Below are 23,395 nucleotides of genomic sequence, written 5' to 3' on the forward strand. Positions count from 1 at the left end.
CTTCCTGTAATCCAACTGCTCCAACCCCTTGGTCCTACCAACCCCTTCCCCTACTGACCTCTGATGGCAGGGGTGAATCTCCAGGGCACAAGCTTGGAAGGCCACAGCCCCCAGTGCTGAATCCGGTTCTCCAAGCCCTGGTCCAACCACAAACCCATCCTAGTAGCCCCTTGAGAACTTTCTGTCCCCCACTCATTGCTCTGTCAGCTGGGATTGGGGTAAGCGCTTGATGGCTGGAGGGTGCGTTGCTTTGGCCTGGCCGGAAGGGTTGTGCTTCAGTCTCCTCTTAGCTGCTTGGAACATTCCCCAGGCCTGACTTCATCCCACTTCATGGTCAGGTGCACTCACAGCTACCACCCTTAGGTGCCAGACCCACGTGGGCACACAGGCCTCTGGGTACCAGTGGCCAGGCTCCTAGGAGGCCGTACGTTGTATGCCCTTTGTGTGGGCTCCCCACTGACTGGAGTCAAAGCAACTGTTGGCTAAGCTTATGCCTGCTACACAAATCACCTCTACAGTCACAAATATTCAGCATGCAAGGGGCCTTGTGCAAATGTCCCCTGCCACACAGACACACAGTTTTGCCATGCCATCTCTGCAAACTTCTCTTTATTTTCTCTTTAGATGCTTGAGTTCTGCAGGTTGGAGCTTAGGCACCAGGACTTGTATCTTGCCTTTGCCTCTAGGGGCCTCCCAAGACACCCCCCCCCCCACCATCAGGGAGGCTCAGAGCATGGTCTCCACCATGCTGGGGTCCTCTAGGAACCGGTTGATGCGTTTGGGACGCTGCGGGCCTGGTTGGAAGTCCATCTCCTCTCCAGCTCCAGCTTCTGGCTGGTGATCCTCTTCTTCACCTTGTCCCTGGTCTTTGGAGAAGTATAGGAATACCTGGCAGGTGGGTGGCACAGAGGGGACAGGAAAAGGCAGGAGGTGCTGTCAGTCGAGGATCGTGACCCCTGTCCCTCTTGCAGTCCCATCCTGGCGCTGCGGTCACCTCCTCCAGGGTGGTCTGGCTCACGGAGAAGTCTTCCACGCCGTGGTCCGCGCCGCGCGCCGCCAGCTCTCCAAAGACGCGCGCCAGGGAGCAGCGCCCTCCCGGCGGCAGCTGGAAGCGCAGGCGGCCACCGTGCACCTCGCGGAGCTCGGCCCCCGGGAACGCCGCCACCACGAAGGCCGCTGCCTGCTCGGGCTGGTCCGCCGGGACCCTCAGGGTCAGGGTGTGGCCAGATCCGAATCTGGAGGAGTCCGGATGAGGGCTGCCCTGCACGCCCGCACAGCCTCCTCTTTCTTCTAGCCTAGCTCCCCATAATCCACATGGCTACTCCGACCTCACTCCAGCCTCAAACCTGCCTCCTGGCCCCACAGGCCAGCAGACCAGCGCGTCCCCTCCAGTCCCACTCACCCCTGAGCCCCACCCACTCCCCAGACTCCGTTCACCTCAGCTCCTCTGACTCCATCCTACCGAGCTCCTCTAGCTCCGCCCACACACTGGGGGGGGGTCCCACCCTCCTACAAGCGACCCAGCCCTGCCCAGCCGCTCTCCTTCTCCCCGCAAGCCACGCCCATCTACTCTGGCCCCGCCCACAGCCACACTCTCCCCTCTGGCTCCACCTCCACGCCCCCCAATTCCTCCTAGGTCAGGCACCCAGGAAGCCTGTTGGCCCCGCCCCCTCATTCATCTGGGGTGTGTGTGTGTCATTTATAAACCTAGCCACCTCTCAGATTAGAGGCCACGTCTCCCTCGTGCCCAACCCTCATCCTAACTAGTGTCTCCTCGTCGCTGCTCACCTGCTCTTGAGATGCTGCGCGCTGCCCAGGCAGCGGAATTGCCCATTTACCATGATGGCCAGGCGTGTGCAAAGAGCTTCACACTCCTCCATGCTGTGGAGAGCCCAGCTCTGTGAGCTTAGCAAGGCCTGGACCAGCCAAGCCTTGTCTAGCATTATCCCAACCCAGATCCTTCCCCTCCGGGGTGATTGCCCTTCCCTGAACAATTGCTGCTGGGCCTAGACTGCTCTTTTCCTGAGGCTGAGTACCATAACCGTGTGTTCCTCCACCATGGGACCCCACAAACTCCATAAGGGGGTGAGATCAAGATCGCCCCAATGAGGGTGGTCCTGTATTCTGAACAGCCTCTCCCTGAAGCCTTCCAGACCCTCAGCCCTGGGCATCTGGTGGGAAGGGAAGAGGGAGAGGAGGGGAAGAGGCACCTATGCGAGGTGAGCACCACGGAGCGCCCCTCCCGCACTACAGCCAGGAGACTGTTCCAGAGGAAGCGCCGTGCACTGGGGTCCATGCCTGTGGTGGGCTCATCCTGGGAAGAGCGGACATGTCCTACACCAGGTCACCCAGATGCTCCGACCCCACCCGGCCCACACCACACCAAACGCACCAGAAAGACCACAGCAGGATCCCCAACCAGCGCGATAGCTGTGGCCAGTTTCCGTTTGTTGCCTCCGCTGTAGGTGCCAGCAGGTCTGTCTGCATACTGTGGGAGCCCTAGGCGAGCCAGGCCAAGGCTGGCTATCTGTGGAGCGCAGAATAAGCATAAGGCAGGTGGTTCATGCCTATAATCCTAGTTATTCAGAAGGCTAAATTCTGAGGACTGGGGTTTGAAGACAGCCCTGGCAAGAACGTCTGTGATGCTTCTTTTTCTTCTTCTATTTTCCAGTTCTGGGTTTGAACTCAGGGCCTGAGCTCTTTTTCTCAAGGCTAGCACTCCATCACTGGAACCACAACGTGGGGTGGGGCACAGAGTAGAAACAACACTTCTGATTGGACTGTGATGGTAGGGGGCGGAGCCAAGAGCCAGACCCACTCAGGATTGGACTGAAGTCTGGGCATGAATAATGTGAGCCCTGGATCAGGGCTGGTCCAGCAAACACTCAGTCTAGGAGCCTCTAGGAGCCTGGGAGGGGAAGGTTGAAGGTGGAGCTCTCACCTGTGCCACGTGAGCATCAGGAACACCATGCAGACGTGCAAAGAGTTCCAGGTGCTCCCGACCTGTTAGCAAGTCGAAGATGGCATCCGACTGAGGACAGTAGCCCATGCGGCGGTGAGCTTCAGCAGGTTCCTTGGCCACACTGGGAGATAGGAGACAGGAGGCTCAGAGAACTGCCTAGTAGCAGGCCCAGGCCTTACTGGTAGCATACACAGGGTCTCAAAGTTCACCTATCCAGGACCACCATGGTAATGGACAGGGTGTTTCAGAGCCTAGTTCACCAGTTGGAGATCCTAGGCCGTGCTGGGAAGGGGTAAGGACAGGGAAGAACAAGAATTTCAGGTATCTCATTCCCACATGAAGCTCCAGCACCTGTGGCCTGCCAGCACTGCCTCGCCGCTGCTGGGCAAGGTGTCCCCAGTCACCATGCGAAAGGTGGACGTTTTTCCTGCTCCATTCACTCCCAGAAGCCCGAAACACTGCGAGGGACACACAGAAACATGCAATCAGTGAGGCCCCAGGTCCTCCCTCCAGGGGCTACACACTCTGGCCTCCTTTCTGATTTGTGCATAGAGGGTTGTGGGCTACAGGAAACCTTGGGACAGAAATACTGGTGGTAAAGCCGGGTGCCAGTGACTCACACCTGTAATCCTAGGTACTCAGGAGCCTGACATCTGAGGACCATGGTTCAAAGCCAGCCTGGACAGTAAAGTCCATGAACCTCATCTCCAATGAACCATCAGAAAACTGGAAGTGGCGCTGTAGCTCAAGTAGTAGCACACTAGCCTTGAGCTGAAGAGCTTAGAGACAGGGCCCAGGCCCAGAGTTCAAGACCCACTACTGACAAAAAAAAAAAAAAAAGCAGCAGCTCAGGGACATTGCCCAGGCCCTGAGTTCAAGCCTCAGGACTGGCAAAAACAAACAAATGTCAGCAAGCACCTGGCCACTGCTTCTCCAGGCACTGGGCTTTCCACTCCTGACTCACCTCCCCAGGGGGGATCCCAAGGCACAGGCGATCCACGGCTGGCGTCCTCTGCCCTCGGTACACCTGGAGGGGTTCAGGTCCTTGAGAAAGTCTGATGGGCCTACAGAGTCCTCCCACCCAGCACTCTGCCCTCCTCTACCCACCTTGGTCAAATCCCTGAGCACCAATACATCCCCCTCGGTGCTCCCTTTGGTAACTCGCTTGCGCTCCCGTGCCACATCCTCATCTTCCTCTCCCAAGGGTGGCAGAAGCCTAACCTTGGGTCTGAAGACAGAGACAGGAGCAGCACCAAGTGAGGCCTTTGGCTCCTAGCCTCTATCTCCCCCACCCCTGATCCCCACTGACTGTGGCAGGAGGTGGCTGCGGTGCTGGAGGAGAAGCGTGACGAGGAGGAAGAGAGGCCCCTGCACCACCATGGCCAAGAGGTTCTTGCCAACCACTTCCCAGTTCAGGGGAGACTGGAACTGCTTGTCTCCTGTGAAGACAAAAAAAAAAAAAAAAAAAGGACTTGTAGTTGGGCACCAGCAGCTTACACCTGTAATCCTAGCTACGCAGCAGTGTGAGATATGGGGATTGGGGTTCAAAGCTAGCCCAGGCAGGAAAGTCCATGAAACTCTTATCTCCACTAAACTACCCAAAATGTCAGAAGTGGCACTGTGGCTCAAAGTGGTAGAGACCTAGCCTTGAGTAAAAGAGCTCAGGGACAGTGCCCAGGTCCTGAGTTCAAGCCTCATTACCAATAGAATTTTTTTGTGTGTGCCAGTTGTGGGGCTTGAACTCAGGGCCTGAGCACTGTCCCTGGCTTCTTTTTGCTCAAGGCTAGCACTCTACCACTTGAGCCACAGCACCACTCTGGCTTTTTCTGTTTATGTGGTGCTGAGGAATCAAACCCAGGGCTTCATGCATGCTAGGCAAGCATTCTACCACTAAGCCACATTCCCAGCCACAACTAAATTTTTTTTAAAGGACTTGGGGGTGTTTGAAGGCATGGCTCAGTTGGTAGAGTGCTAGCCAATAAGCAAAAGCATCATGTACCAAGTTTGAGTCCTGGTCTTGAACCAAAGAAAAGGGGGGAGGGAACTTGGCGTCTGGCACCCTATTCAGGTTAAACCTATCCAGGACCATGCCATTAATGTCAGGGACACTTAAAAACTTTAGTTCTTTCTCTGTCTCTCTGTGTCTCTGTCTCCGTCTCTGTCTCTCTCTTTCTCTTTGTGTGTGTGTGTGTATGTATGTGTCCTGGGGTTTGAACTCAAGGCCTGGGTGCTGTTCCTGTGCTTTGTTTTGCTGCTCAAGGCTAGCACTCTATCACTTGAGCTGCAGCTCCACTTCTGGCTTTTGGAGATAATAGTCTCATGAACTCTTGCCCAGGCTGTCTTTGAACTACAATTCTAATTTCTCAACCTCCTTAGTAGCTAGGATTAGAGGCATGAGCCACCAAGTGCTTGATATGACTTTTTTGTTTGTCTGTTTTATGCACCTTACCTAAAAATCTCTGGTTCTCTCCCTGGAGACTTTTTTTTTTTTGGACTCAGGGCCTGAGCACTGTCCCTGGCTTCTTTTTGCTCAAGGCTAGCACTCTGCCACTTGAGCCACAGTGCCACCTCTGGCCATTTTCTATATATGTGGTGCTGGGGAATCGAACCCAGAACTTCTTGCCACTAGGTCATATTCCCAGCCCTCCCTGGAAACATTTTGTCCTCAGCCTATAAAGTCAATTCTAGGGTGGGTGGCACTTTCAAGGGTACTAGCCACAGCTCCACCCAACGGGAAGTTCTCACCTAAGCGCTCAAAGGCATCAGCCACGGCCTGGTTTCGCACCATGTCAATCAGCCCTCGGCCCAGGCAGAAGTGGGGGAAGATGAGGAAGACTCTTTTCAAGATCCGGCTCACTTCCTGCAGCGCCTGCTCTGGGTCGGGAGGAGGTGGGTGGGTCAGGGGGAATGAGGCCAAGACCCCCCCACCTAGCCCCACACCCAGCCCTGCAGAGCCCCACCTCATCAGTGAAGAGCTCAAGCACAAAGGTGGCCATGCTGCCGTTGATGCCAATGAAGAGGTTGATGCAGGTGAGAACCACATAGGCCGTGCTGGGCACGGAGAAGAAGAAGGAGGCTGGGTACATGAGTGGCGTGATGGACCAGCTGGGAGGATAAGAGGAGCCACCTGATCCCTATGAGCTCTGGGGGGAACGTGCAGATCTCCTCTCCCCTCCCAGCACGACTCGATTCACAGGAATAAGGATGTGAGGAGCTTTTAAAGCCACATTGGCACCATCTTGAGTTCAGTCTCCCTCCATATCTTCTGAAGATGCTGCAGAGCTCCTCCACAGAAGAGGTGGGAGGTGAGAAAGCACAGGCCCTGCGGGGTGTAAAGCCTTACCCGTACAGCAATAGCAAGAGCAGGAGAGCAGGCAGGTTTGCAGGAGCCACATACGCCTTCTGCTGGAAGGCCAGGAAGATGAGCACCACTATGCACACAGCCACCAAGTAGTTACACTGCATCGGAGACAAAGTTACCTCAACATGGGAAGAGGCAGGAGCTTCAACCTCCCTTAATCCCCATCTCTCCTTCCTTCCTTCCTTCCTTTCTTTTTATTTATTTTGATGCTACAGATGGAGCCCAGGATTTCATACATGCCAGGCAAAGCACTCCATCACCAAGCCACATTACCCAATCCGTCTCCCTGCTTTTTTTTTTTTTTAATGCAAAAGAGCAAGAAATTTCCCACAATCCTTAAGACCTTGCTCATGCTATCTTGCCCAAACCCCACCCCGCTGGGAGAGGTAGTGACAAGCAGTTCTGTTCCCCACCCTACCCCTGCCAGGCAGCCCCCGCACCATGTCCCAGAGAAAGTTGCCGAGCCAGTAAAGGGTCGGGGACAGGCCCCCAAGGAGCTGCAGGTGTTTTGCTCGAGTGACACGCTCCTCGATGAGCACAAGGGTGAAGCTGGCTGGGACGAAGGACATGGCGAAGACCACACAGATGGAGACAAGGACGTCCACTGAGGAGGCCATCCTGGGAGTGAGGGTGCAAGGGATCTCAGAGTCGATCTTGTGCATGCAATGGAGGGGACAAAGGTCGGCTGTTCCCAATGGTGGTCGGGAAAGGGGAAGGGATATTTGGGGACAAGAGTGGGGGAGTCCTTTTAGGGAAGGGCAATGTCTGGTAGGATAGAAGTTTTGTTTTTTGGTATGTGAGTATGTGTGTGCGCGCGCACGCACGCGCGCACATGTGCAGGTACTAGGGCTTGAACTCAAGGCTTAGGTGCTATCCTTAGCTTTTTCTTTTGTTTTCTCTTTTTTTTTGGCCAGTTCTGGGGCTTGAACTCAGGGCCTGGGCACTGTCCCTGAGCTTCTTTTGCTCAAGGATAGCACTCTACCACTTAAGCCACAACTCCATTAGCAACTTTTAGTTTTGGTGGTTCATTGGAGATAAAAAGTCTCCTAGACTTTTCCTGCCAGTCTGGCTTCAAACTGTGATCCTCAGGGGGCTGGGGATATGGCCTAGTGGCAAGAGAGCTTGCCTTGTATACATGAGGCCCTGGGTTCGATTCCCCAGCACCACATATACAGAAAACAGCCAGAAGTGGCACTGTGGCTCAAGTGGCAGAGTGCTAGCCTTGAGCAAAAGGAAGCCAGGGACAGTGCTCAGGCCCTGAGTCCAAGGCCCAGGACTGGCAAAACAAAACAAAACAAAACAAACTGTGATCCTCAGATCTCAGCCTCCTGAGTAGCCAGGATTATAGGCGTGAGCCATTGGTACTCAGCTGGTAGGATCAAAATTGGTAGGGAAAAGGACATTCAGGCTGCTAGGAAAGCCTCAAGCCTGCTGAGCCTGATGCCTCTTATTATCCTGTCCAGGAAGAGAGCTAATAGCTCCCCCTTGCAGTGGACAAAGAGTTCCCATCCAGTCCCCACAACCAGGAATACCACCACCACCATCACCACCACCACCACCACCGTGACCGGGGAGGCTTGCCAGAAGAGACTCACAGCGCGACTTCAGACAGTTGCTCTTTGGTCAGGTTCAGTGGGTGGTTGAGCGTGGTGATGTTGTGGGCCCGGTGGGCGGGGCCTGGGGGCAGGTGGGCCTGTAGGATTGCGTTGTTGGCTCGGTTGAGGAAGGCCACCATGGCATGCCAGCCCTTGTTGTTGAACCAGATCTGGGTGGAGAAAAGGTCACGGGGTCAGGGTGGATGGACAGAGACCTGAGTCCAGCTGGCCATTGCCTGCTGCCTTCAGCTCCCACCTTGAGGTTGTTCTGCCCATCTAGGCCATGAGCCCATTCTGTGAGGTGGTTCAGCACCCTGTCCAGAGCTTCACCGGCCTGGGGCTTCAGCAGTGACTGGAGTAACTCCACTGTGTGGCCCACCTCACGCCCCGTGGGGAGGTCAGGATCTCGGCCCCCTAGTGAGAAGCCCCCATATCTTGGGGGGAGGTGCGGGCAGGGGAGGTAAGATACAAAGCTGCTTGACAGCACAGGGAAAGGAACAGGGTAGGGGACCCCCCCTCCCCCAGCTCCCGGTTCCTCCTTACCTGACCTCATTTACCCACTTCTTAGTCTTCAGGCTGCAGAGAGTCAGGGATAAGGGGACACAGAGTGAGAATGGGAGGATAGAGGTGTGGAAGAGGCAGGAGGCGAGGGTGGAGGGCACTGGAAAGTCCCCGCTGGGGGCCCCTGGCAGAGCATACTCGAAGCGAGACTCTACCAGACCTGGACCCACGAGTGGCTCACCCCTGGTGCACCAGGCGTGGGTAGGTCTTCACCAGGAAATCACTCAGGTTCCGGCCTGTCAGATTCTGTACCACTTCTCCCAAGCGGGCCACAACCTGGGGTGGTGGGGGGCCCCCAGCCCCCGCTGGGCAGTCAGGGAGCAGGTGGCGGCGGGCTCCAGGCTGACTGCACTGGCAAGCAGGGGATGGAGACTCCAGGGTCCAGTTGCCACGTGCCAAGCCTTCGGCCACATCAGCAGGAATCTCGGGGACAGAGAACTGGCACGCAGGGCGCTGTGTGGGCGCAGGCGCAGGCTCCCTGTGGGAGTCAAGACAGACCAGGAACACCAGCAAGCTGGACTAGGCATGCTGTGTACCCACCTCCAGAACCCAGGAGGGAAACTGGAGTCGGAGCTCAGAAGGGAAACCGAGGCCAGACCCCAGAGAGGCAACTGAGGCTAGATCCCAGGTGGGGAAACTGAGGCCAGAGCCCCCCAAGGGGTAGGAGGGAAGGCAAAGGCTGGCATCCAGAGAAGAAACTGGAGCTGGAGCCCAGGGTGGTGGGGAACCAAGGCCAGACAGAGGGAGCAGGACCCAGGTTGAGGGCATCACCTGGTGGAGGTGTTCTGCAGGCAGGGCCCCTCCAGTCCTGCCTCCCTGAGCAGGGCCTCAAGCAGGCGGGCCTGAACAGCGTCCCGTGGTGCGTCCTCACTGGCGGGGAGGGGAATGGGGGGGTCAGGATTGTGACTTCAGGGTCCTGGCCCTCCCTCCACCACCAGGCCCTCCTTCCCCGCACTCACCTGAAGAAGGAGACCTGGGCGCCGTACATGGCAGGACTGAGCCGCAGAGGTGGGTAGTGGCCAAAAGGAGGCACGATGAGGCTGAACAACAGAGCCAGGCCCACAAACAGAGCAGGCAGCACGATCTGGAGGTACCAGCTTGTGAGCTGCAGCCATGCAGCTCGCCCTGCTCCTGCTCCAGAACCACCCCTGAGCCCCCAATAAACAGGCATGCGGTGAAGCTGAGCCCCCCCCCTTACCTGGGCAAACAGGCCACGGCGGCTGCGACACGCCAGCAGAAAACGCTTGAGAAGCAGGGCCCAGAGCTGCTGGCGGATCAACGCATTGCCCTGTACCCGACCTGCGGCCACCGTCCAACAACCCTGCAGGGCCTGATTCTCCGAGGCTGACCCAGCTGCGAAGGATGGGAGGGGCAGAGGTCAGTCTCATGCTATGAAGACCCAGAGTGGGGAGGGCTGGAGTAGGAAGGACTCACCAGGCTCCCCATTCTCCAGGGCTGAGGCCTCTGGCAGTGTCTTGAGCCGGAGGGGGGCAATTTGGGTCCTCAGATGCTGCCTGGAGTTGCCATCTGCCAAGCCCACAGGGGCCAGAGACCAAGATTAGTGTGCCAGGCTGGGACCAGGGTCAAGGGAAAGGGTTATGAAGGGAGAGGTCAAGACTCAGGGCTGGGCACAAAGGACAGACTCAATCAGGGATCAGGACTTGGATTCAGGCCAGCTCTAGGTCAGGGTCAAGGGTGAAAGGTCAGGGAGGCTGGTCGCACCATCCTGGTTTGCATCCACAGCACAGTCCTCCACCACCTTCAAGAAGATCTGTGGAGATGGAGCAGGAGCTCAGAGACTAGAGGACTCTGGGAAGGGTCCCTGCAGGCCTCCCCCAGGGGTGCCGAGCTCCTGCCCTGGCCCTGCCTCCTCCCTCCCATGCTCTCGCTATCAGTAAGACTCCTGCAGACACTGGTGGCTCGTGCCCATAATCCTTGCAACTCTGAGGGTCTCAGTTTGAAGCTCCCTCCTCCAGGCAGCCCCCTGGGCCCCGCACCTCCTCCAGGCTGGTGTCCGAGATCCCATAGCCAGCGAGGCCCAGTGCCCCCAGGCCTTGGTCCAGCTCCTGGAAGAGGGAGGCAAAGCTGCCATCCAGGGCAGCCGGGTAGGGCAGGGCCAGCACCAGCTCTCGGGGCAGCTCCTCTACCAGCTGTGCCCCAGGCACCGAGCGCTGCACGAGGGCCAGGAGCTGGGATGAACCTGAAGGAACAGGAGCTCCCTCAAGGACCCTCGAAGGCTCAGGGTCCCCTCCCCAGAGCCCTTGTCCCCCATTCCTGCCAACCCACGCTCCTTGGGTTAAGAACTGGAGGGCAGGGTGGGGCCACTTTGGGCATTCAACTCAGGGTCAACAGCACCCTTTGCTGTAGCCTAGGGTATGGATCTGGTCTGGGGTCCCCTGAATTAAATCCCCACCCCATCCATCCCTTTGGGGGCCTCGCAGCCTAGCCAGTACCTGCTACACTGTTCTGGTGGCCCGGCTCCCCCTCCTGTCCGGTATCCAGACTGTCCTTTGAGTCAGTATCACTCTGCAGGCAGAAGAGTAATGATTGAAAAAGCCATCTGGCTGAATGGAGCCTGGGGGTCAGAGGTCACAAGCCAGCTTTGGCTCTCACCTTCTCACCACTATTCAGGGGTGGGGACTTCTTCACCAGGGTCAGGTAGTAGCCAGAGCCCAAGTGACGCCGTAGAAAGTGCGGAGATCCACAGCAGCACAGGCGGCCACCCGCCACCATGGCCACGCGATCTCCCAGAAGCTCTGCCTCATCCAGGTGGTGGGTGGAGAGAATCAGTGTGCGACCTGGGCATGGAGATCCCACGCTTGTGAATCATCAGGCCACCTGGTCTTTCCCCAAACTGTGGGTCTCAAGAACTGCAATGCAATACCCTACGTAGGAAACTCCCATTCATCCTGCAACCCCCCTCCCACCACTTCTTTGTCAGGAAATGCCCCTGTCCCAGCGGAATGCAGGCAGACCTCAGGCCACTGCTGACACTTACCTTCTCGGTATTTGAGCAGTAGTTCCCAAATGTTGCGGCGGGAAGCAGGATCCACACCTGCAGTAGGCTCATCCAGGATAACCACTTGGGAGCCACCCACAAAAGCAATGGCCACAGATAGCTTCCTCTGCATTCCACCTGAGTGGGCACAGGGTGTCAATCTCAGCACGACCCTCCCTCCTCCGTGCCCTCCACTGCTGCCTTTTCTTTTTGTGTATGTGCTGGGTCTGGAGCTTGAACTCAGGACCTGGGCACTGTCCTTGAGCTGCTGCTTCTTTTTTTTTTCTTTTTGTTTTTTCCAGTCATGGAGCTTGAACTTAGGATCTGGGCGCTGTCCCTGAGCTTTTCTGCTCAAGGCTAGTGCTCTACCACTTGAGCCACAGCTCCACTCCTGGCTTTTTGGTAGTTAATTGGACAGAAAAGTCTCACAAGCCAGGTGCTGCTAGCTCACATCTGTAATCCTAACTACTCAGGAGGCAGAGATCTGAAGATCGCAGTTAAAAGCCAGTCCAGGCAGGAAAGACAGTGAGACTCTTATCTCCAATTAACCACCAGAAAACTGGAAGTGGTGCTGTGACTCAAAATGCTAGAGCACTGGCCTTGAGCAGAAAAGCTCAGGGATAGCATCCAGGCCCTGAGTTCAAATCCCATGACTGACAAAAAAAAAAAAAAGCACACAAAGAGTCTGACAGACTTTCCTGTCCAGGCTGGCTTCAAACCATGATCCTCAGATCTCAGCCAACTGAGTAGGTAGGATGACAGGTGTGAGCCATGATGCCTGGCTTAGTGTGACCCTTTCATCCTCCCAATAGACCTCAGTACCCTGGCTTCCTGTCTCGCTGTGGAGGTGACACCCCAGGCTGGCTCACCAGAGAGGTGCCGTGTCAGTGTGAGCCGCTTGGGGATGAGTCCTACATCTTGCAGCAGACGTTCCTGCTCCGGGCCTACTGCAGCCGCACTGAGACCCTTCAACCGGCCATAAAACCACACGTGCTCCTCTACTGTCAGCCTGTAGCCAGGGGTCATCACAGTGGGCAGGGTGCCAGAGGATGCCCGCTCCCTCCCTCCCCCACGCACGCCAGGCCCACCCAACACACCAGGACGTACAGGTCAAACAGCACGTTGTACTGTGGGCAGATGCCCAGGTGAGGCCGGATGGCCGCCATGCTGGAGCGCACATCATGGCCCAGGACAAAGGCGGAGCCACCAGTGGGTGGAAAGAGGCCACTCAGGATAGACCTGGGGGTACAGAAGTCTCAGGGCAGCACCCTCTACAAAGAGGACCCCTCCACAGAGAGAAGGCCACCTGCGTTCACATTTACCTTCTGTATGCTCAACCCTAAGGGGTCTATGTCCCCTTACTATTATTATTATTATTATTATTATTATTATTATTATTATTTGGGAAGGGGGGCACTCATGCACTGGTCCTAGGGCTTGAACTCAGGGCCTAGGCACTGTCCCTGGGCTTTTCTACTCAAGGCTGGTGCTCTACCACTTTGGTCCACAGCATCACTTCTGGGTTTCAGGTTAATTGGAGTCTCATGGGCTTTCCTGCCTGAGTTAGCTTTGACCTGTAACCCTCAGACCCTGGCCTCCTGAGTAGTTAGGATTACAGGTGTGAGCCATTGGCACCTGGCTATGTCCCATTTCACAGAAGAGAGAAACAGAGGCTCAGAGGACACGTACTGAGCACATTTTGTGCCCAAAGTGGACTGGGGTTTCTACCCACACTGGATCAGCAGGCGCCCTCTGAGGCTGGGGGAGGGGGTGGCTGGCTCACAGTGTGGTCGTTTTGCCCGCTCCATTGTGACCCAGGAAGGCAGTGATGTGGCCTTGGTAGAAATCCAGGCTGAGTCCACGCAGGGCTGGCTGTGCACTGCCAGGAAAGCGCTTCTCCAGACCACGAATGGAGACTCCGGGGTTCAGGCCAGGAGGTGCCTCTTCTACCAGAACTGTGGAGGGAGGGCAGGAAGGAGGGAGGGCCAGGTCATCCCCAGAATCCTGGAGGTTCATCAGAGCTGGTCCCTTTCAGGTGGGGGATCTGTAAGACTTAGGGGTGTTCCAGAGGGCTGAAGCACATGTATCACCGAGCTGCTGGGGTGTCCACAGAATTGAAATGAGGATTTGTAGACACTGTTTTATGTTCTTCTGTGTGTGTGTGTGTGTGTGTGTGTGTGTTCTTGGGCTTGAACAAAGGGCCTGGGCACTGCCCTCTAAGTTTTAGTGCGCAAGGCTGGCATTGTACCACTTAAGCCACAGCTCTTCCAACTTTTTGGTGCTTAAGATAAAAGTCTTACTGGGCTGGAAATATGGCCTAGTGGTAGAGTGCTTGCCTGGGTTCAATTCCTCAGCACCACATATATAGAAAAAGCCAGAAGTGGTGCTGTGGGCTCAAATGGCAGAGTACTAGCCTTGAGAAAAAGAAGCCAGAGACATTGCTCAGGTCCTGAGTTCAAGCCCCAGGACTAGCAAAAAAGAAAAAAAAAAAGGCTTACTGTTGGGCACCAGGGGCTCATGCCTGAATCCTAGCTACTCAGGAGGCTGAGGTCTGAGGATTGCAGTTCAAAGCCAACCCAGACAGACAAGTCCCATGAGACTCCACCACTGGAAAAACTGGCCTTCACACTGTGGTTCAAATTGAGAGTGCTAATCTTGAGTAAAAGAGCTCAGGGACAGTGTCCAGACCTTGAGTTCAAGCCCCAGGGCTGCTCCCCCTGCAAAAAAAAAAAAAAAGTCTCACAGACCTTTGCCCAGGCTGGTTTCGAACTGTGATCCTCAGATCTCAGTCTCTTGAATAGCTAAGATTACAAGTGTGAGCCACCATCGCCTGGCTGACCCTGTGTTTCTGAAGTTTGGAGTGAGAGGAGTACTGAGAAATCCAAATGGGGGAGCAGCTGCTAAAGCTCCTAGGCCTCACCTTTTGGGTCTTGTGGGGCAGGGGCTGGGGCAGGGCCCTTGGGGGCTCCAGGTCCGCACCAGTAGCTCCTCTGGAAGGGAAAATTCCATGGTTCCGGGATCCCGTACTGTCCTGCAGGGAGAGATGCCCAGTTATGTCTGTTATTCCCCATGGAGTGTGCCAACAACTGGCCACACGCCTGGAATCAGGGCAACCAGACACCTGCGCGCTGTGCCAGGAGTTTCCCCCATCCCTGTCTACGCTGAACGATGCAGACCTTGTGCGCAGGCAAGAGAGCCTCATCTTGAAACCCTGCCCCTTCTGGGAGATAACCAGGATTGGAGCTTCCAGGTACCAGGAAGGCCCCGCCCCTCATCCCGTCTGGCCCCTCCCACCAGCCCAGCCCGACCCCGCCCTCGGCCCCACCTGGCCCCGCCCCTTGATCCACCTGGCCAGGCCCCTCTGTCAGGCCCTGCCCCCGCCCCGCCCCTCGGCCCCACCCCAGCCCCACTTGGCCCCGCCCCCATCCTGCTACAGCACACCTGGGCACACGGCCTCCAGGTACCACAGGGCAAGGCCATAGAGCACAGCATCCAGCAGCAGGAGGCCGGAGACCTGTGCCAGGCTGAAGACGTCAGCTGCAGGCCCAATGCCCAGGTTGTGCCACTGTGCACCCTCGCCCTGCTCCTCCAGCAGCGCCAGGCTCTCACACCCGAAGCCGAAGGCCACGGGTGACAGCAAGCTCTGCAGGAGGGCACAAGTGGGGTCAGCTTGGCCAAAGGCACCCCGCCCCACCCTACCCCCCAAGGGCACCACCCCCAAGGCCTGCCTCGGTCCTCACCGCAGCTACACGGCCTCCGGCAGGCAGCCGCTCCCGCCAGGCCCCGCACAGCACATAGGGGAGATAGAGCGAGAAGTAGATGAGGCCCCCACAAGAGGCTGCCAAGTTGGCGTGGGAGAAGAAGGCGCTCAGCAAGAAGCTCTGGACCACCGTGGCTACCGAGAAGGTGGCCAAGAACAGGAAGATGACCATCGGGTGGCTGTAGGGGAGAACATCTCCCAGCTGGGAAGGCAAAGGAAGTCTTTCCAGGATGGGGCCTTGGGTAACACACACTGGCACTGCAGGCTTCCTGCTTCTAACCCTCCAGCCCCATCATAAGCCAGGAAAGCCGAGCTGCACCCACCTTGAGTACCATCACGAGCAGTGCGGCACTGAGAAGGAAAGGCCCAAGGCAACTGAGGAACCAGCCCAGCCAGAGAACTGCACGGCTGAGTCCCATGGCACGCATCGTGTCGCGTAGTCGTGTTTCCTTTTCACGCACCACAGCCTTCACCGTCAGTGCCACCGAGTAGATCCAAGACAATGTCAGGAAGAGTGGCAGTGACCGGCTCAAGACACGCAAGAACCTGAGGCGTGGGGCACAGGGGTAGTCAAGGACCCTGTACTGTACAGCCCTATACCACACATCTGACGTGACCCATTAATCCTGAGACTTCAAGAATTTCAACCAGGGGCTGGGAATGTGGCTTAGCAGTAGAGAGCTTGCCTAGCACACATGAAGCCCTGGATTCGATTCCTCAGCACCACATAAACAGAAAAAGCCAGAAGTGGCTCTGTGGCTCAAGTGGTAGAATGCTAGCCTTGAGCAAAAGAAGCCAGGGACATTGCTCAGGCCCTGAGTCCAAGGCCCAGGACCGACAAAAAAAAAAAGAAAAAAAAGAATTTCAACCAGCTGTGCCTCCCCCCCGCCTTAGAACTCAGATCCAAGCTAGGAGGTGGTGGTTCACATCTGTAATCCTAAGTACTTAGAAAGTTGATATTTGAGGATCTCAGTTCAAAGCCAGTCTGTGCAGACAAAGCTGAGAAATACTTATTTTCAGTTAACCACCAAAAAAAAAGCCAGAAGTACAACTGTGGTTCAAGTGATAGAGCTAAGGAAAAAATAAAATGAAAAAGTTAAGGAACAGTACCCAGGCCATGAGTTCAAGCCCTAGAGACTGTGAGCACGGGCGTGCATGCGCACCCCCCGACCCCCAGATCCAGCCTTGGAGTCCCCGCTCTTAGCACAGGCTGTGCTCTTCTTGTACTTAGACACCCTAGACCCCCTGGGATCACAGAGCCTCACTATACCAGTCACATGGAGTGTTTCCTCTAAACCAGCAGGCAGCTGGTGAATGCTTGAGTGTTCTAAACCAGGCCCCACTCCAACCCTGGGACTGGCAGTTGAGAGAGTGAGAAGGGGCCATGGCTCACACGTCATCAACATAGCAGGGATAGGGCATCTGCTGCAGGTAGAGGCCCACCCGGGGCTGAGCACCGCTTAGCACTCGAATTGCTGCATTCTCCAGTAGATCTTGCAGGTACACGAAGCCTCCCCACACATAGCGAAGGTCCACCAGAGGATCTGCAGAGGGACCAGGGTCCCAAAACCTTCAAGGGAAGAGAAGTGGTCAGCTGTAGGAGGCCCTGCCCATAACAGCCTTGCCTCTGCCCCTCTAACTCTGGCATGACTCAGTGGACAGAATTTTGTGCCTGGCCAGCCCACCTTTAAGCCCTACTAATTAATACCCATTCCCACCTTATCCACTAGATCTTTGCCCCTGTCCCATCATTCTACTAGGCCATGCCTTTGTGGATCCCAATTGGCCAATAGTGCTCTTGGCTCTACCTACAGGGCCTTTGTCAGTACTGCCCGCCTACTGACTATCTTCCTATCATGATTGCCAATAGGCTAAACTACCTATTTATCATGATCTCCAACAGGCTGCATGCTCTCAGCCCCACCTACCACACTCTTGGCCCAGCCCACCACATCTTTGTCCCCACCCTCACTTGTCCATGATCTTATTGGTCCTCGTGACATCATCGATGTCCATTCGAATCTTGACCCGCACATGGCCAGGGCCCAAGCCAGGAGCTGGCATCTCTGTGAGATTCTGGGGATCCTCTGGCGCCAGGAAGACGATGCCCGCCCAGAGACGGCGCTCAGCAATCAGTTGCAGGGCCCGTGACACCAACGCTGCCTCAGAAGGTGCGGCCTCGAGCTTGTCTAGGGATACACACTGGGAGGGCATTGAATCCCAGGGGCTGAAGTCTGCCTGCCTCTTGGACCTGCTGGCCATCCCCCATTGACCTGAGGCCAAGCTGATGTTCCCTCCCTGTTCATGGTGACCTGTTCATGGTTGATTGGCTCCTTTTTCAGCAGGCTGGGCCCCTCCTAGGGCCTCTAGGACATCCAAGATGTCATTCTGCTTGAACCCTCCAAGGACAGAGCCCCTTCCCCCATCCCTGTTGTGTCCCCAGGGGAAGACTTGTCTCTAAGCCTGTCATCATCCGGTTGTGTGGTCTGTTCCCCTCCTGACAGAGATCCCCAGCAACCTTACCTTCATCACTTGGCCCACAGTGCCCACCAGGTGTCCTATGTCATTGTGGGCATCCCGCCAGCTGTAGCCTCCCCTGCTAGGATCCAGGAAGGACATGATCGTCTCAGTTCTGTTTGAACCTCCAGTTCCCGGCCTTCTCTGCCCTTGGTTCTGCATCTCCAGAAGCCCCTGGGGAACGTGGGGGGGGGGCAGTGTCAGATGAGAAGTCCCTGAGAAGCCTCCTTCTTGCCCTAGGACACCCCCTCCAACCCACCTGTAGCATGGCCACATTGTCACTGTTGTTCATGAAGTCAAAGACCTGGGGACCCAGTACCCCCCAGACCTCCTGGACATCCCTTAGCAGAGACAGCTCCTCAAAAGTCCGGTTCACCTGTGAGGGAGGGAGGGAAGTCCAGAGATTAAGCTAGGGGTCCTGTACCTCCCTAGGCCCCTTCATGTCACCCTGTCTCTGAACCTTTACATGCTGGTTTCCTCAATATCTACCACAGTCTGAGGGCCTCCCACCTACAGTGAGGGTATGGGATGGATTCTGCCATTCCCCTGCTGCCCCAGCACCCAGCCACCCTGACCTGGGCCATGAGCTGCCGAGTAAAATTTGTGTCAGGTGCAAATAGAAGTTTCCCGTGGACCAGTGGCTTCAGACGTCTCCAGAGCAGGTAAGACATCGGGTGATCATCCAGGACCCCCATCAGCTTGGTGCAGGCAGCAACCTCACCGTCACCTTCATGGTGTAGAGGTATCATGAGGCTCTACCCCACACACTCCATCCACTTTCCAAATGGGGAAACTGACGTGCATCACTTACTCAGGCCATCAGCCATCAGGGGTGGTCCAGGCTCGGGCCCTACCAATTCCTTCAGTTGGCTGGCTTCATACCAGTTGAGGGAGAGACCACCTGGGCTGCTGGACCCCTTGGCACTGCAGAAGGCTTCTGATATCAGCTGTAGAAGGCCACTTGATCCCTGGGGTCTCCGCAGCAGAGCCCGGAGATCTACCAAGCTGGGCAGAGCTAGAAGCTAAAAAGAGGTCGCCAGAGGGCGCTGGCAACCTTTCCTCCATACCATCTCACTTTCCAGCCTTAAACTGGGGCAAGGACCTGGCCAGGAGCACCCTCTACTTGTCACTATCCCACCTGGGCAGTCTGCCCTTATTGTTTCCTGGCTGGGAATGGGGGGAGGGGGTCTCACCTCCTGGGTCAGGTTCTCAGCAGCTTCCACAAAGGTATTCACCGTTTCCTGGGTTTGGCCCAGTGCCTTCAACAAAGATTCCTGAGGGGAGATGAAAGAGCAAAAAGTGGCCAGGCACAGGTAGTCTGTAATCCTAGCTACTCATCAGGCTGAGATCAAGGATCAAAGTTTGAAACTAGCTGGGCAGAAAAATCTTTGAAACTCTTATCCACAATTAACCACCAAAGCTGGAAGTAAAGCAGTGGCTCAAGTGGTAGAGTTCTAACCTTGAGCAAAAAAGCTTAAGGGACAGCACCCAGGCACTGAGTTCAAGCCAAAACACTGGAATTAAAAACAAAAAAAAACAAAAAAACAGTGAAGTTGATGCCAAGCCTAGCAAGTACCCAACTGATCCACACAATCATTATTCCCATTTTACAAACAAGGAAATGGAGTCTTCGAGAGGTGCAAAGACTTCTTCAATGTCTTGACCACCATGCAAGACATTTCCTGTCTGAGTACAAACAGGGCAAAGGACATTAGTCCCCATGCTGGGGGCAGCTCTGGAGAGACTGAAATGAGACCCTAGGATGGAGAGATTCTGGCTCTTCCTGCAAGTAATGCCCCCCACCCCCGCAGCCTTGTCTCACCCCTTGTGACAGCATCCCCAGAAACGCCGTGGCCAGTGAGGGTTGTTCCTTCAGTGGGTCACTGTGTTGAGGCCCGGCTGGAGGAAGAGGGGACAGAAACACAGGGTTAGGGGAATCTTGGGATGGCAGCCCCTGCCCGTGCCCATTTCACAGTTAGGCAAGTGGAGGCTGGAGAGTTTCCCAGCCCCCTCACTTTTATTGCCAGCACTCTCCAGCAATGGCATCAGCTTCCCAAGAGCAGTCAGTGCCTGGTGGACGCTGGGGCTCCCCAGCACGGTGTGGGCATCAGCTAGAAGCCTGGAGATTCTGAACAGAAGAGAGAAGGCAGGATGTAGGGGCTCTGGGGATGGACCTCTCTCGAGCCCAGAGCCCACTGGCCTGGCTGTCTCAACTGCTGTGACTCACAATGAGTTCTTGAAGTTGGTAAGGAGTCCAGGCTTCTCTCCGGGGGTCAAGCTGGAGAAGCAGGGGTTGTTCAAATTGCAAATAAGGCCTTGAAGCCACGGCAGGGTGCCGGCTGATGGCAGGGGCTTGTTAGGGAAGTGGCCTGTGGAAAGACACCATGTCGGGCTTCGGCACCTCCAGGGCCACCATGAGGGCCAGAATCAGGCCCTGGCTGGGGCTGGCGTGCCTGGTGGCTGGGGGCATGGGGCTTACACTCATGGTGCTCCAGTGGGGGGTGGGAATGGCGGACGGCCACCAGGATGAAAAAGAGGAAGAGAGGCCACAGCAGTTCCACCAGAAGCTGGATCTGAGGAGAAAACAGGCAGGTGATCTCGGTGGACGTGGGGCGCACACCTGCAGCCGACCCCACCCTAAGGCGAACACCCCAGCATTACCGGCTGTCTCCGGCGGTACATGAAATTCTTCCAAAGCAGCAACATCAGCTGTGTCCAGAAGGCCATGGTGACACTGGACAGGGAACAGAACAGAAGGGTCACGACCAGGGTCGGGCAGAAGAGGGCATGCTGTGTGACTTCGAATAACTGTCTGCCTTTCTCGGAACATCATCCCGCCAACCCCACCTCGCGGCGTCGGAGCAGGGAACATCCTTCGGATGGAGTAAACCAATAGGAGTCGCGCCCGCAGCCGTCCACGAAGCTGATTGGTTTCTAGGGCTGTCGATCTCCGAAAGACCCCCGTAGGTTGAGATCTGGAAGGCGGGCCGCAAAGACTTAGGGGGCGGAGACTCAACTTAACGCTTTCGTCGCCGAGCTCCACCCGAGCCAGCCCCAGAGCCGCTGGCAGATCTTCGTCCACGGCCTCTGCCCTGAGCTGGGGAAGGCTTCTTGTTGCCCGACTATCCCACAATGATAACAGCAACAAATATTTACCGTGCTGAACGTGTCACATTGCCTGGCCGGCCGAACGACAGTGTCACTTCATTTTACAGAAGTGGAAACTGGAGCTCAAGAAGGGATAAGCCATTGGGGGGGGGGGGGGAGGGAGGGATATGACTCAGGCCTATAATCCTAGATATTTAGGAACCCGAGGCTCCGGGACTGAGGTCATCCCAGACAGGAAGGTCTGTGAGATTCTTATCTCCACTTAACCACCAAAATGCCAGAAATGGAGCCGTGGCTCAAGAGATAGAACACCAGCTTGGGGTGGGGATGAGGGAACTAATAGCAGCCAGGCCCTGAGTTAAACACTGGCACAAAGACCAAAAATTAAAAAAAAGGGGGGGGGGCGACACACCTAATCCTTCAAAGGAGGAGGCAGAGCCCCAGCTGGAACCAGCCATTCCTGACTCAGTCATTTTCTTGGGACTGCCTAACTCAAGCTTCACTTAGTGTACGAGTGGGGAAATTGAAGCCCGCAGAGGAGCAGAAAGTTGCCAAGGATCAACGAACCTGGCTATAGGCCAGAATTATTTTAGGATCTTTGTGAAATGGGAGGCGACTTAGGGGCTGTTCTAACCGAGAGGCTCTGCAGGTGTCTGCTGGCCAAGGCCATTTTAAGTGACCAGAGGTTCGCCCCCTCCCCGCCTGGAATAACTGCTCCAATCAACCGACCCCCCCCCAATACTCACAGAAAGGACTAGAAGAACCAATGAGAGTCCGCACCCCTAGCTCCTAGGGAATCTGCCTCCAAACAACATTCCCCCAAACTCCCATTCCCGCAGTTCTCGAGTCTTAAGGCTTCTTCCTTCTCTGGGCCCATCTCACCGTTCCAGACACACACACACCCCGCCCCCGGAGCCTCTGGCCGCCTTTCGGTCCCACAGAGGTCAGGCACGCGGCCCCTTTAAGAAGAGTCCCATCCGGGCGCGGCGCCTGACCCCCACTTCGCGAGCTTCCCAGCCGGCTGCCGCACCCAGCTCCGCTCCGCCCCCGACTGCGATTATTGGCCGCTATAACCGTCACTCACAAACCGGCGCCTCTGGCATCTCGAGACCCAAGAGGGGGCGGGTTACAGGCCAGCGTGCGGAGCCGGGTTTCTTAAAGGGACCGCAGGGCCCCTGCTGCATCACTTTGAGGTGGCAGCTTGCCTGGTTGGGGGGGAGGAGGGGCGGTAATGGAGGCTAGCTGTCTTCCCACGCTAGCCATCCTCAATACTGCAATGTCCAGTTGCAGAAGACCTTCTGTCCCGCGTTCCCTAGGGACCCAGGTCCCAGCCAGCCTGGGGCTCCATCTGCAAACTGGGTGCTGGAACTGGGCCATCAGGCATTCATTCACCCGCCCTTCATTCTTGGGGTCCTTCAGTGGCCCAGGCGATAACTCAAGAGGGAGGGGCCCCCAACATTCTAAGGTTTGAGTCATGAGTTGTAATGGTTATCCCAATATTTATTTTATTTTTTCCCATTCCTGGGGCTTGTACTCTGCGTGCCTGGGCACTGTCCCTGAGCTCTACCTCTTGAGCCACAGCACCACTTCTGGCCTTTTCGGAACAGTTTATTGGAGGCAAGTCTCATGGACTTACCTGCCTGAGCTGCCTTCAAACCATGATCCTTGGATCTTAGCCTCCTCAGTAGCTAGCATTACAGACATGAGCCACTGGCACGGGTTTATATTTCAAATTACTTTTTGTTGGTTGTGGGTCTTGAACTCAGGGAGGGCCTGGGAGCTGTCACTTAGCTTTTTTGCTCAAGGCTAATGCTCTATCACTTTGAGCCACATCTCCACTTCTGGCTTTTTTGAGTAGTTTATTGGAGATAAGAGTCTCATGGACTTTCCCGCTCAGGCTGGCTTTGAAATGGGAGCCTGAGATCTCAACTTCCTGCGTAGCTAGGACTACAAGTGTGTGCCACCATACCCAGCAATTACCTTGATTTTGAGGGAAACTTCCAGATCCTCCCCTGCTCTGGAAAACTGATGTTTGTTTGTTTTCCAGAAGATCATGATAGGGATGAAGGGGAGATGTACTGGTCCAGAGCTCTGAGGGCTCTGGAAAGGGTAAGAGTTGGGAAGGGCACTGCTGCATGGGGATAAAGAGAGCTTTTGGCATGGGAACTCTGAAAATGCATAGGAGTTGGACTGGGAGGGATCTCCAGGCTTGGAGGACAGCCTGGATGGAGGCTACACTATATAATGGGCAGGGCGCTGGAGCACACAAATCCTGGTGAAGCCCAGCCTCTTCCTCTACTCAGATCCTGGCCCTTCAGGTCACTGGCTCCACTCAGAGTGACCTCAGGGTCTGTGGGCTTCCATTTCACTTCCCTCACCCAAGCTAGCTGCGACAGTCATGCAGGCCCCCAGCTACCACCAGCGGGGTGGTCTGAGACCCTTGCTGTCTCAGACAGACACAACTTTTATTTTTAAAAAATGGTGGTTTTTATTGCTTTTGGTCCACACTCAGTATTTCACATTATCTTAAAAG

General features: G+C 55.9%; 1 protein-coding gene across 7 annotated transcripts; it reads right to left on the reverse strand.

Annotated features, from left to right (window-relative positions):
* Window positions 1–592: 592 nt before the first annotated feature.
* Abca7 (ATP binding cassette subfamily A member 7) lies at window positions 593–21,847 on the reverse strand. 7 transcript variants are annotated; one of them, XM_048341790.1, is made up of 48 exons: window positions 21,609–21,847; window positions 20,602–20,729; window positions 20,416–20,488; window positions 20,234–20,327; window positions 19,982–20,123; window positions 19,770–19,882; window positions 19,577–19,653; window positions 18,948–19,028; window positions 18,566–18,776; window positions 18,330–18,481; window positions 18,014–18,130; window positions 17,761–17,928; window positions 17,210–17,439; window positions 16,631–16,807; window positions 15,561–15,783; window positions 15,218–15,439; window positions 14,919–15,120; window positions 14,398–14,508; window positions 13,261–13,432; window positions 12,585–12,716; window positions 12,347–12,486; window positions 11,478–11,615; window positions 11,093–11,277; window positions 10,933–11,005; window positions 10,477–10,679; window positions 10,202–10,250; window positions 9,914–10,015; window positions 9,678–9,832; window positions 9,439–9,563; window positions 9,251–9,349; window positions 8,661–8,957; window positions 8,462–8,494; window positions 8,175–8,352; window positions 7,919–8,088; window positions 6,764–6,941; window positions 6,306–6,421; window positions 5,923–6,067; window positions 5,708–5,831; window positions 4,272–4,401; window positions 4,070–4,190; window positions 3,927–3,989; window positions 3,314–3,420; window positions 2,942–3,083; window positions 2,393–2,527; window positions 2,211–2,314; window positions 1,789–1,881; window positions 995–1,235; window positions 593–888 (listed from the first exon to the last, which is right to left on the reverse strand). In XM_048341790.1, exons 3-48 carry the CDS (start codon window positions 20,479–20,481, stop codon window positions 727–729), a joined length of 6,498 nt encoding a protein of 2,165 aa, XP_048197747.1. In that variant the 5' UTR covers window positions 20,482–20,488; window positions 20,602–20,729; window positions 21,609–21,847; the 3' UTR covers window positions 593–726. The 7 variants fall into 7 exon arrangements, with proteins under 7 accessions (XP_048197747.1, XP_048197750.1, XP_048197748.1 ...); XM_048341793.1 differs by having other exon boundaries at window positions 9,914–10,006; window positions 21,609–21,836; XM_048341791.1 differs by having other exon boundaries at window positions 21,745–21,764.
* Between the last annotated feature and the right edge of the window lie 1,548 nt (window positions 21,848–23,395).

This window comes from Perognathus longimembris, chromosome 3, assembly GCF_023159225.1.
Source record: "Perognathus longimembris pacificus isolate PPM17 chromosome 3, ASM2315922v1, whole genome shotgun sequence".
Taxonomy (NCBI): Eukaryota; Metazoa; Chordata; class Mammalia; order Rodentia; family Heteromyidae; genus Perognathus; species Perognathus longimembris.